Raw genomic sequence first — 13,044 nt, 5'->3', positions numbered from 1 at the left:
TTCACTTTGTAGTTTGAGTTGTTAACTTTTGAAGGATTATGGCCTGTTCTATTTACTGAACACCCCTTTTATGTGTGGTACAGTCTGATTTATTGCAATTATTATACACGCCAAGTTTACAATATTTACTCCCACAAAAACTGATGAGGCTAGAGGCAATCAATAGCTTTAATAAAATTCTATGTTTTTCTATGTTAATATATGAAATTGCTGCTATTTTTCGGTAATTATGCCCCATTGAAGTGTTGTACCCATGATATGATGACGTGTACACAAGCGGGTGTGAAAGTAAGGAGACGTGACTAGCCTGTGACTGTCTGACCGGCTCTCTGCACAAATCGCACGGTTTGAGAACCGTTCACTGGACTGTTACACCGCACAATCCACTCGCTCAAGGATGTCTCGCATCGTCGAGTGCGTTCCCAATTTCTCGGAGGGTAGGCACAAAGAGGTGAGGTCGTAGATTCTTTATAAACCCGTGTTGTCAGTAATACGGACCCGTTACTTAGCAAATCGACAGAAATAAATTTCAGATCTACCTGGTTTTAAAACGATATTTAAGTCAAGCTGTATGACTTCGCAAGTCGTTTACCGTTATGGAATTTTTCTTTTGTAAGTTTTCTTTTTTTGTCGTCTGCTGAAGACTAGCTGACTGTTAAGTACATAAGTAAAAGATTTGAATGTAGGTGTGAAATGGGGGCGGGGTCAGTAACCTATTTGGTGTTGCCGATCTCCTTTCCCTTTTAAATGTGTTTGATTTTACGTTTGCCGTGGTTGCTATTCAACCTCAACTAGAATCCAACGGTCACCTATCGGTGTTACCTAGGCAACCAGGTGTACCCGCCCATTGTACACCTTACAGGTGTCACGTTACTATGGCAACACAACGTAGCTTTGTGCCTGCCATTATGGTTTACATTCAGAAGTAACTTATGGCTCAACTGTAGCCACCTTTTGTCTTCAGCACTTGTAACCAGACTCTATTTATTTTAGACTTCTGTCAACCTGGTCTGAACTGTTTTACTAGAGGAAAATATAAAAGATTACTCATAAAATTTATAGCTGATTGTACAATATGCCATGTTTTACTTGAAAAGTAATAATTTACTTTTAATTGTACAGCTTGAGTATGATGTCATCCCTAGCGAATGTTTAACCAGTGTTAATGCGAGCTAAATACAGGCATTATCCCCCATGTCAACATGTCACTTCAACCCTTTGTTACTAGGCACTGCCAAGTGTAACTCAGCCAAGCCCTGTCGGCCAATGAAACGCCTTGCATAGCTGACTTTTGACATCTGCATTTTAGAGGCCTGAATAGGCTAAGTGATAGATTTAACACTTGTGAGTTTGTGTATGGTGATTAACCTTAAGCACACTAGAAGTGCCATAGATACCTGAAAATAATTATTTTAAGACTGCATTTCAGTTTTAAGATAAAATGCTTTGAATATCTAGTAGACACTTCTAAAAGGCATGACATAAACTAGCTTACATATTTCATCTCTTCAAAATGCTTGATATAAATATTTTATATTACAGAGGATATAAGAATTTTGAAAACGTGCCCAAAGTGTTAAGATAAAAAAATACTTGAGTCTAGACCACAGTTATTTTTTTAGCCCACTGCAATCTGTTGATAGTGATTTAACACGACATGGTTGATAGCTATTCCTGATTTAGAGAAGCTGTGATAAGACTGAGGAGAGGTTCAGCTTCCTGATAGACTGATATCTCCTTAATTGATCTACAGTCTAGTATCATATTACTTCAGCTGCTGATATCTGTACCAAATATATAGATGTGCCAGTATGTGACACCTTTTGATGACAAAAAAATCACTTTCAAAATTCTTAGAATTTCCGGCAAGATTTTGGATATACATACATACATGTAGCTCTTTAGATTCCTTCTATAGCTAGAGAAAATGAGATGAGAAAATTTTACCAAATGTAGCTTGGACATTTATGTTACTGTTTAGATTTCTGAATTTCATACAAAAGATATAGACACCACATGTATCTGAACAATTCTTTTTTAGAAATACACTTGTGTGTATATTTAACAGTTATTTGTATCTACATTGTGTGTCATCTTGAATCAATCTTGTTGGTCAAAGGTCAAGTAGAACTCATGTTTTGAATAATGTCAATCTCAATGTAATCAGTTTTGTTTTGTATGCTCTATGTGTCTCCAGGTTATAGAGGCCATTGCCAATGCCATAGCCTCCACGGATGGCGTGAGTCTGCTGGACGTTGACCCTGGCCCGTCCACCAACCGTACGGTCTACACGTTTGTGGGGTCACCGGAGAGCGTGGTGGAGGGCGCCATGAACGGGGCCAGGGCAGCCTCACAACTCATCGACATGACAAGGCACAGTGGTCAGTCTTCTCTCATCTTAAATTAAAGCTGAAAACAACAAAGTAAATTCTCTAGCTGTTCCTACTGTACGGCAACCTCAAGAAAGGAGGTATTCAAAGAAATCTCAAAAACTAATCCTGTAATCTCTTTTATACGTGTATTGCATATGAAAATGATTAAAGGTTTACTATTAGAATTATCCATGTCTTTATAGTTAAAGTGAATTTTGTTTCCCAATGGTTTCAAACAGATTTTAAACCCAATGATTTAATCAAATCAATTTTTATACAATCCCTCTTTTAGTTTACATGTACTATAGAAAAGCCCCACAATGATACAATAGTACATGTACTTGCAATTCTCATTTGACAAAGAATTGTTTGATATCACAGCTTCTGTTACCCCTAAAAGTTTGGCTATTCCCAACTAGTCAGCCTAAAAAGATAGAAATATGTTTAATTATATATTGAAGAATTGTCTCAACCCTGTATTGCAGGTGAACACCCTCGGATGGGAGCGTTGGATGTTTGTCCGTTCATCCCAGTGCGAGGGGTAACAGAGGAAGACTGTATCCAGTGTGCTAATGAGTTTGGGAAACAGCTGGCAGAGGAGCTAGGGGTGCCAGGTAGGCTGTGAAAGCAACAGTGGTCATTTAAAATTTGAACCCTGTGTATACTCTTTGTGTTGAAATAAAGTTTAACATTGTACTATGATTACTACCAAGACAAATGAACTTTCATGATAAATGATAAATTTCAGTAGTTGATACTTACATCCATGTGTTGTTTGTAAGTGTATGTCTGTGGTTTCTCCCAGTTTACCTGTACGGGAAGGCAGCCAAGGAGGAGAAACGAGTCAAACTGCCCAGTATCCGGGCTGGGGAGTACGAAGGGCTGGAAGAAAAGGTATCGCCTCATTATAATAGTCTTAAGTCTTATAGCAGTATACATGTATCTCTGAGCATGAAATGCCTTATGTTACTCTGAGCTTTCTTTGTTTAGTGAAGTCTGAAGTGTTTAAGATATGATCCTCCCCCCACAGTTGAAGGACCCTGCGTGGCAGCCCGACTACGGACCGGCAGAGTTTATCCCCAGCTGGGGCGCCACGGCAACCGGCTGTCGCAAGTTCCTCATCGCCTGGAACGTCAACCTACTGGCCACCAAGGAACAGGCACACCGCATCGCTCTCAACCTCAGGGAACAGGGCAGGGGAACCAATGAGGTGGGACTAGATTAAGATCAGTCCTTCTTCCTTGTAGTCCAGTGTTTAGTGTAAAGAGTATTCATTTGCAATTGTCTTAGCAAGAAACATCTATTTTGGATCACCAAAACTTTTCCTGATCATTAGTTAAAATGGGACAAGAAGACATACTTAGTCTGCATGAAACCCTTAATGTATTGTGCATAGCGCTTTGGGAGAATGTCTTGTTTAAGGTCATATTCGCATATTTAAGAATGACATCCAATCTAAAGAGTTTTCAAATGTTGTTTCAGAAATATGTTGTCTGCAATAAGCAAAATTCTGATGCAAACATTCAACAAAAACTGTGAAAAATCTAGGTTTCATGCAGGTGCAGTACATGTTTGTCCTCAGTGTTAGCTTATGCATTGTGATTTTAGTGACTTCATTGTCAGGATTGGGTTCAGTATCACAGCTCTTTATGCTATTCAACAACACACTAGCAGTGTTGTCTGCTATGAAAACATGAAAAAATCTGTCCTTGTCTCCCAGCCAGGAAGGTTGAAGTGTGTACAAGGGATCGGCTGGTGGCTGGAGGAGGCTAACATGGCCCAGATCTCCATGAACCTGACTGACTTCGACGTCACTCCTCTACACACCGCCTACGAAGAGGCCTGCAAAGATGCCAAGGTGCCAAACTTGATAGAATGTGAATCTTTTCCTTATATCATAAACATTGGATACAATCAAGCTAAGGAACCATCTCACAGGCGCCACCTAGTGACTTGCCTTGTTACTGAAATACCTTCCAATGCAAAATTGTACTTACTTTGGTACTGAAATACCTTCCTATGCACTTACCTTGGTACTGAAATACCTTCCAATGCAAAATTGCACTTACTTTGGTACTGAAATACCTTCCTATGTGCTTACCTTGGTACTGAAATACCTTCCAATGCAAAATTCTCTGTAACGAATTGTATTTTTACCAGTATTAGTGAACAGGTGACAGAATAACCATGACTGAATGGATTATTCTTATATTTCCCATCCCTGTCCCCTACAGGAGCTGAACCTGCCAGTGGTTGGTTCCCAGATTGTCGGGCTGGTTCCTCTACAGGCCATCATGCTGGCTGCTGAGTTCTACATGCAGAAGGACAACCTGTTCTTGGTGGAGGAGGACCAGAAAGTCAGGCTGGTCAGTTGGCTGGGACTTGCTTTTACGTCATTGTATCATGACAGTATGGTTTTACTTGTGCTCTTGGTATTGAGAAGATTCAATTTTCATTCAGTTTGTGCTGTTCTGTGCTAACATAATGGTGGATTAGTGATACTCCAGTGAATTTAGAAGTGTGCATCATGTTGCAATATTTGAAACTAGCTATCCATATTCTGTGAAGAAAGAACAGAACATTGAACACCTAAAATTCATTGCTTTTTCCAATTAAGTTTTTTCTTTGTTTTACAGGCTATAGACAGACTGGGTCTGAATTCTCTTGGTCCATTTAACCCTAAGGAGAGAATCATTGAGTAAGTCTAGAATATCCTTATTGTGTGTTTTACTTTGGCATTGTATGAGAGCTTAATGTCTATGGTAAGGATGCAAGATGGATGTACATTTTGTAAATATCCAAGATCTATTCAACATTTTTACGATTATTCTGTGGTTTATAGACTCAATGTAAGTGTGTTTTCCCAGGTACATGATCCGTGGTGAGGATGAGCCGGGTCCTCTAGCCTCCACCAGTGTCTACAACTTCATCAAGAACGTGGGAGCGCGCTCACCAGCACCGGGGGGAGGGTCTGTGTCGGCATGTGTGGCAGCTATGGTAAGGATGGGTTAGGGTTAGGGTAGGGGTAGGGTTTGGGCTAGGGTTACGTTAGGGTTGGGGTTGGGGTTGGGGTTGAGGTTAGGTGTTAGGGTTAGGGGTTGGGTTAGGGTTTGGGTTAGGGTTAGGTTGGGGTTGGGATTTGGGTTTTTGTAGAAAATGATGTTTTATGCTGCGGACAATGCAATGTTGGCCAAACATCCAACAGAAACTGATTGTAGATCAGTGTTTGTGGTGGCTGCCACTTCCTGCACTGTCTTAGCTGAGTTGTACGGAGAAGTGTCATCTGCGAAGCAGTGGTCCGAGAATGCTGCCTTGGGGTACACCTGCTGCTATTACTTCCCATGATGAGAATACACTGTTTATGATGACTCTTTGTTGCCTTCCTGTCAAGTAGCTGTTGAACCAGTGCAGTAAGGACCCTCCCACTCTGTGACGGGTAAGCTTGTACAATGTATATTAACCCTGGTGCCAGACTGGTGCCAGACTGTGTCAAAAGCTTGTCGTATACATCAAGGAAAAAAATAAACGACTGCTGTACAGGAGATGTTACTTGTGTTTTGTTCCACTATGACAAACATGTCTCCCATCTCCCCAGGGTGCAGCCCTCGGCGCTATGGTTGCCTTCATGACGTACGGCAAGCGTCAGTTTGAGCAGCTGGACTCCAAGATGCGCCAGCTGATCCCGCCTCTCTACACCACCATGAACGATCTCATTCCCTTCATTGACAAGGACACCACGGCCTTCAATGACTACATGGCCGCCTGTAAACTTCCTAAGGGCACGCCGGAAGAACAGGCCATGTGAGTCCATGTGTTGACAAATTTTAGATATTTGAGCATGTTATTTTAGCCTTTTAACTTGAAAAACATCACGTGTTACCTCAGTTGACTGCTTTACCTTGCACCCAAAATATTCAAAGCATCTCAATTTTAGCTGATATGAATTTCCTGTTCATCAGAAAATAAAGACAGATATCTCAAGTCATGCAAGTCATATTTCCTATTTGTTGTTAGAGAAGAAGATCAAGTATTGTTCTGATTTTGCTTCCTTTTGGTCCAGTCGTGACCAGGCCATGCAGGGAGGTCTGAAGAAGGCCATCCAGGTGCCGCTGGCCGTGATGCAGACAGCTAACAGGGTGTGGACCCAGCTGCAGGAACTGGCTCAGTCTGGCAACTTCACCACCATGTCTGATCTACAGGTAGGGTGGGGAAGAACTATCATTGAAAGCATTTGGTATAATGTACAGTGTATCTTTTCTAATGCAAAAGTAAAGGATTTTTGGACCACTTGGTGTAACATAATATCATAATAATGTCATACATGTTGTGGTGACTTCTTTAAACTTAAGTGCATCTCTTTTTAAACAGACATGGTTCTTCTGAAATACTTTGACCAAGCATTGTACAGTTTAAAACTCTCATTCTAACCTGTTAAAAGTAAGATCATAAACAAGAGTCAATTCTGATGTTTTAGGTTGGAGCTCGTAGTCTGGAAACAGGCGTCTGGGGAGCCTACCACAACGTGATGATTAACCTCCGAGACATCAAGGATGAACAGTACAAGCAGAAGGTAAGACTCATCCTGAAAATTCTTGTCATTTTCTTATACATGTACAACTGTACTATATATGCTGTTGTAGCTTCTACAGTTGATGCATTTTGAAAACCATTCGGTACCAACATGGTGTTTTTTCTTCCTCCTTGTAGATCACAGCAGAAGCTGAAGCTGAGGTACAGAAAGCTCAGGAGGGAAAAGAAGCTGTACTGAAAATCATCTCCGAAAGGAAGGAGTGATGAAGTTGTTGTCTTTCTCACCAACACAATGAACCATGTTTTGCCTTTTGTTTTATGCTTCATCAATCAATTGCTGTGGACTTAGGGTCACAATTTGTTTGTATCAGTCAAATAGACAGCCATTGTTACCTGTGTGAGCTTTTGGGTTGCCGACAGTTACATTACTGTTAGGTTTTTAACAATATTGTGACGCACAGTAGATATTTTACAAAAGCTAGTGGGATGATGCATTGCAATACAAGAAACAATAGCTACGACAGCTCTAAGTTGGACATTTATTTAGTGTAATAATCTCCACATACAAGAGTGTTCTGAATTCTGATTGCCCGCTGATAGAGAGGAGCTGTATGCTGATTGGTCATTCAGTATGCAAATGAAAACATTGTGGACCAATCACAAGTTGTCATATGTTTATAGTGGTGACATAGAGGCCATGACTGTACTATTGTTGCAAGAAGTACATGTAGGAACTGATGGTCATTGTTACCAGATAATTTCACCGTGTTGCTGGACCATATAGGTAGTAGGTGGCCAGTTTTGCTCCCCCAGTTCATGGAGGATGTTAGTTAAATGTCTAATCATGTGTGTCATTATTGTGCACCAAGAAACCTAGTCATTCCATTGGTAGAATCTTATACATTGGTGTTGATGAAAGTTATGAAGGTCAATATAATGGTTTGAAGGTTAATGGCCCTAGAGAAAGTAGTATTTTGCCATAGTTGTTAAGCTCTGCTGTAATTTGACTAACTTTGTGTTCCTTTGAAATGGACATGATCATGAATGTCAAGCAGGGAAGTACTGCATTTCATCAGCAAATCTTTTACTGCCAAAATGTCTCATTTCTTCTTTATTGTTTTTTTTTTTCACGTACATACTAATGATTATGAATATTTATGCAAGCTGAGTTGTCCGATATCTCCAAGTTCGATCTCACACTCACAAGAATGTTGTATGAGATCAGATGAATGCTCTTGATAACTCATACCTTATTGTACTTAATTGTACTAACCTTATTGTACTATTGTACTTAATTGTTACCTGTACAGTGTGACAAGCCACAAAGCCATTTTTTTTTGCAATATGTTTGACAATTGCTGCTTTTTAGGGCCTTGTAGAACCCGATGTAACATGTGCCTTTAATGGCTAAACACATAGTTAGAAAGCAAATGCTGCTGTTTTAGATAGGTAAAAGAATGAGGCACAATGTGTGAAGACCAGATTCTTCAAACTTATCAAATTTTTGTTGGTTGCTTTGACAATTTAACATTTACCTGTTAGGTGTCATGATGTCAGTGTGTGTCCGTGTACACCAATAATTTGCAGCAATAAATATTTTTGAAGTTTCTTTAAGCACTATTGTTATTTCAAGCTATGACACCAATTACCAAATCATAATTGTCAAAGAGTATCGCTTATTAGTCAATGAGTGTAATATGTATTATGATAAATGATAACATAACATGCTTCTCATCAGGTAAGTTTTGTTGGTTGTAGCCATGACATGACAGTACATTTTTGCAATGTAGTTATATGTCTGCTCTTATATGTTACCATTCACAAAGGTTTTGTGCTTCTTCATGTTGTGTTTTTAACAACTTTCCTTCTTTAAAAAAGGACTAACTACAGCTTTTTGGCTGTTTTGGTAAATGTATGATTTGCACAACCTCTGTATTGTTGTTCTCAAAGGTTTCATACATTTGTACTTGCATAAGTTCTTTTAGCACTACAAATATTGCTGCAATAATTTGAAATAGCAAGTTTGCATATTCATGTGTTTTTATTGGAGTGTAATATGGTATTGCATTGTTTTTGTTGTGTGAGAGTATCTTCAGGACTGACAATTGCTGCTTGTTTTTGACGAGGTTAAAATGCTAATTCTGGAATATGGTACCATTACGATTGTGTTGTTTGAAAAATAATCTGTGTGTCAGAGAATAAAGCTATTTTCGTAGACTGACATCAGATGCTTTGCCGTGTGCATTATTCTGTAGATGTATAATATAGAAATCTGGGGGACAGACTAAGTTAGCTTCAAATGACAATAAAGATGAGTCATCAGCTGGTTTATTTAGAGATAACGTCTTTTGTTACTGCATATTATAAGAACACCACAAACATAATTTACATGATTGTTCACTTCTGCATATGTATCCACAAATTTTAAGATAAAATCAATAAACTACGCATACATGTTCAATAATTCTGGAAGCACACTAACAAAATAAACGTTATATATTGGTATAATGGTGATCATTGAACTGCTTAATGTAGAAAAGGTAGTAACAATACATCATTTAGTACTTCAGGGCACAGCACTCCAATAGAAAAGCATTAGGCATTTGTAACTCCGAAATCCATAATTAGTGTGCCACCATCAAACATTCTACTACTGTACAATCTAGAAATACCTACAATGTGTTCCATTTCCAATTGGCCCAAAAAGGGCTAAGGTTTCTATACAGAGGAACACAAGACCATAGAATTTGTTATAATAAAGATGTACAATGTATTAGTAGTGGGGTCTTGGGCATATGGGTATTTTCTTCTCGCCATTGAGTAGTATAGTGTACTAGTTTGGCTTGGCTTCGTCGTCGTCGTAGTTTATACTAGATCTACAGCCCATGAAAATTGACTTCACGGAATGACGTGGTTTACTAAGTATTTTCAGTGTACAATGGAGGCACATTCAAAAGCGAAACTCGTCAAGTTTTTTTCGCTCTCAACGTCATGCTAAAGACATGGCCAACAACGACTGTTGCTCCAGTCTATAAGTCTGTGACTGTCAAGCCCTTGAGGGGACCCAACACAGGACTCTTCTTAGAAACAGACTCAGGCAAATGGAGACTCTGCAGCTGGTTGAGGGTAGACTGACTGCCGTTCTGTGTGGATTGGCTTGATACCGACATTAAGTCGCCGTACTCGTAACCGCTATCGGGTGACTGCATCACCTCACGTTTTATTGGTGCAGACCAAGAGACACCTCTACGAACTTGACTATCGAAACTGCGGTATGTTTCGGAATCGCTGTCTTCAACGCAAGACTCAGAAAAACCGCTGTAATTAAGGGTGGCGCAACTGCTGTTTGGTGTGACTTGGAGCGACATGGAGCCGCCACGACCTTCATTACCGTCGCCCATTACGTCGCCCGACACACTGTTGACTAGTTGTGCCACGTCAGGTCGGCCGATCTCCTCGCAGAGGTTACTCAGCCGCCACAACGCCACGGCACCTCCGGAGACGTTTCGTGATTCCCAGAAGTCCAAAAGCTTATATGTTGGGCTGAAAACATAAAGTAAAGTGCTTTTAAATACTGTCGTAGCCTCCCTTGACATTCTTTTGCCCAGAAGTCTGCTGACAGCGCTTGCCAAGATGCAAGACCTATAGCACACCGGGCTCAAAAGTTATCCACACTGGAATAACTTTTATCCTACTCTGGAATAACTTTTATCCACACTGGAATAACTTTTATCCACACTGGAATAACTTTTATCCACACTGGAATAACTTTTATCCACACTGGAATAACTTTTGAGCCAAGTGTGCTATGGGTCTCTATCCAGGCCAGCTGACAGCGTCAACCCTTCCATATATATTTATACGTTAAGACATGTGGGTTCACAAGGCATTTGCCATTTACGCTTTGGCAAGTGAAAGAATTTAACCAAGGCAAGAGGTCATCCCTGGCCCAAAGCAGGCCTGAGTAAAGAAAGCTTCTTGTCTGGTGTCACTAGGCACAGGGGATTTAATTCTAAGTTAGTCTAATAATAGCTAGGAACTTACCTTCGCACGTGAAGCAGAATGTAGTGCTATCACCATGAAATTTGCTAATTCATTTTCTACGTAATAACTATACATTTACCCAGTACCCACCTTTTGAACCGAGATCTCGCTTCGATCCACCTGATGATTGCCGAATCGAGCCCAATTTTTTCGGCCATCATCCTCCAATCTTTGCCCTCGGGATTCTCCACGTCCAGGAGCACACACATCTGGTGACGTACGTCTATCGGTAGGATGGGGCGGGAACGATCGGTGGGCTGTAGCTCCTCCTGCTGGTGTAGGAACGCCTGCGACGCCGTTAGGAGATGGGAGTCTCTGGGTGGGTCACTTCTAGGGGACATCTGATTAAGAAACGTTAACAAGTCATTGCAGCTATCCGAACTTATCGTTAAAGAATTGGCAAACACTCTGGTGTACCCTGTGACTCAAAAGGGGTTCATAAATAAAAACAAGTGAAAATTTTCAATCTATCAAGTGTTCAATCTATCAGTAAACTAGTCATCAAATCAATAAAGAAAGTGAAAACGTTAACAGGACAACAATGACATAAAATTAAGTGAAGCAATCGTTTTAACAAACAGCAAAAACTATATCTCTGTTGTGTGCCTCGTCAACTGATTTAGATATTTCGGTGCTTACTTGTCTTGGAGATGCCTCTTTCTTTGCCTCCGCTCCATACCCGGTGAAGTGAGCCAGGAAGAGGGTGCATTTGCCATTTTCGACCATAGAGGCTCCATCATCATCTTGAAGCAGAGGATGCCACTCTTCTGCCGATCCTACCTCAGTGTTGGTGAACTTGGGAACTATGTCATCTTTATCATAGCTTGGGTTCACCGGGAAGGTCAGGATCACATGATCGAGAAACGTCGTGCCGGTTGGCCCGCAGTGCACGATGGGAGCAGGTTTCCCGTGGTTCATGCTGGGAGGGACGAAGATGTGGATGGTTTGGAGCTGCCCGACTTCAATGGCTCCTGGCGGGATGAACAGGTTGACGTCGTGACGCGGCACGGAGAGGTGTCCGCCGGTGTGATCGAAAACTCCAGCCGCGAAGTTTGTAGAACTGTAATTGGTCTGCAGTCTGTCACTTGCTAAAGGAAGCTTATCTTCTCTTAATTTCGAGTATACGTAATCGGTACGAAGCTTCTCGAAGAGGCACAGGTCTTTCTGTCGCCCATTGTTTGCTGTCGTATCTTCATGTGACATTCGTGTCTTTGTATCTTTTTCCGATCGTTTGATGTCCGGACTTGCACGTGGGCTGACCATGCTGTCATATCCAGATGATTCGTTAGAACCATACGCGTTGTCGGCCACTTTCGAAAGATTTGGAGGTCCACTGGCACTGCACTGCCGTTGACTCATCATGTCATCATGAACAGGATTCAGTTTGAGGTTGTCAGCTTTGTGGATAAAAGTCTCCTGCACTTTTCTCCTGTTGTCTTCCTTGTGGCTAGCAGAGAATTCCTTGTAGTGCTCCCTAGGGGCAATTTCTTGCTCGTCGGGGCTAATGGTACCTTTGCTTGTTACTACCTCAACGCGCTTTGGCAATGGCTGTCGCGAAGAAGGTTCGTGCACTCCATGAACATTCCTCTTGCAGTCTTCTAATTCAGCAGGGGTGACTGAGTTTTCGCTCTGTTAAATCAATACAAAAACAATAATGGATTTTTGTACTGCTTGGCTAACAGGTACTAGTTTAACTGGTTACTTTTATTTGAAAGAGTGTAGAGGCTAGGCATGCAATCACATGGCTTGAGAATGAGAATGTTTGTTTCACAGCAATGGCTGATTCCATCTACACACATATGGCCGTATACTACTAGTATACGGTCATGTGAGTTCGAAGAGTAGTTACTGTAGCGCAAGTACAAAAGGGAATATAATCACCTTTACACGGACCCCAGGCATCTGCTGTCTTTTTGTCTTCATATAAATCCGCCACGACAGGACTACTGTAGCTGCTACAACGCAGAGACAGCATGCACCAGCTGCAAATAAAAACAAATTGAAATATTTCCATGATTTGAAAACAGAGGAGCCGTTTCATCTTGGCTGATACGTTATATCTTATATAGAAAGATGTATTTATGATTCCATGTAAAAT

The 13,044-nt window shown here is 40.9% G+C and overlaps 2 protein-coding genes across 2 annotated transcripts; one reads left to right on the top strand and one right to left on the bottom strand.

Annotated features, from left to right (window-relative positions):
* The first annotated feature begins 255 nt into the window (after positions 1 to 255).
* On the top strand, positions 256 to 9,125 carry LOC109478816 (formimidoyltransferase-cyclodeaminase-like). Its single transcript, XM_019780628.1, has 13 exons — positions 256 to 451; positions 2,198 to 2,381; positions 2,858 to 2,986; positions 3,178 to 3,266; positions 3,403 to 3,582; positions 4,093 to 4,230; positions 4,607 to 4,738; positions 5,009 to 5,070; positions 5,240 to 5,369; positions 5,968 to 6,173; positions 6,433 to 6,571; positions 6,847 to 6,942; positions 7,080 to 9,125. The coding sequence occupies exons 1-13, from the start codon at positions 398 to 400 to the stop codon at positions 7,164 to 7,166; spliced, it is 1,626 nt and encodes a 541-aa protein (XP_019636187.1). The 5' UTR covers positions 256 to 397; the 3' UTR covers positions 7,167 to 9,125.
* An 805-nt stretch (positions 9,126 to 9,930) lies between these two features.
* Positions 9,931 to 12,922, bottom strand: LOC109478841. The gene is made up of 4 exons (XM_019780658.1): positions 12,828 to 12,922; positions 11,586 to 12,575; positions 11,037 to 11,287; positions 9,931 to 10,445 (listed from the first exon to the last, which is right to left on the bottom strand). The coding sequence occupies exons 1-4, from the start codon at positions 12,867 to 12,869 to the stop codon at positions 9,932 to 9,934; spliced, it is 1,797 nt and encodes a 598-aa protein (XP_019636217.1). The 5' UTR covers positions 12,870 to 12,922; the 3' UTR covers position 9,931.
* Positions 12,923 to 13,044: the final 122 nt, after the last annotated feature.

The sequence above is a fragment of the Branchiostoma belcheri genome, unplaced genomic scaffold (genome assembly GCF_001625305.1).
Source record: "Branchiostoma belcheri isolate BF01 breed outbred unplaced genomic scaffold, Haploidv18h27 scaffold45, whole genome shotgun sequence".
In the NCBI taxonomy this organism is placed as follows: Eukaryota; Metazoa; Chordata; class Leptocardii; order Amphioxiformes; family Branchiostomatidae; genus Branchiostoma; species Branchiostoma belcheri.
Note: the sequence above shows the minus strand (reverse complement) of the source record. Positions and strands in the feature narration are given on the sequence as shown.

Bases quoted from the DNA above. Each gene is read 5' to 3' on its own strand.
- LOC109478816 (XM_019780628.1), top strand. From the start codon at position 398: ATGTCTCGCATCGTCGAGTGCGTTCCCAATTTCTCGGAGGGTAGGCAC. The intron at 2,382-2,857 runs GTCAGTCTTCTC...CCTGTATTGCAG, and splicing joins CGACATGACAAGGCACAGTG to GTGAACACCCTCGGATGGGA. The intron at 3,267-3,402 runs GTATCGCCTCAT...CTCCCCCCACAG, and splicing joins ACGAAGGGCTGGAAGAAAAG to TTGAAGGACCCTGCGTGGCA.
- LOC109478841 (XM_019780658.1), bottom strand. From the start codon at position 12,869: ATGAAGACAAAAAGACAGCAGATGCCTGGGGTCCGTGTAAAG. The intron at 12,576-12,827 runs GTGATTATATTC...TTGATTTAACAG, and splicing joins TGCCTGGGGTCCGTGTAAAG to AGCGAAAACTCAGTCACCCC. The intron at 10,446-11,036 runs GTGGGTACTGGG...TTATGTTTTCAG, and splicing joins GCGAGATCTCGGTTCAAAAG to CCCAACATATAAGCTTTTGG.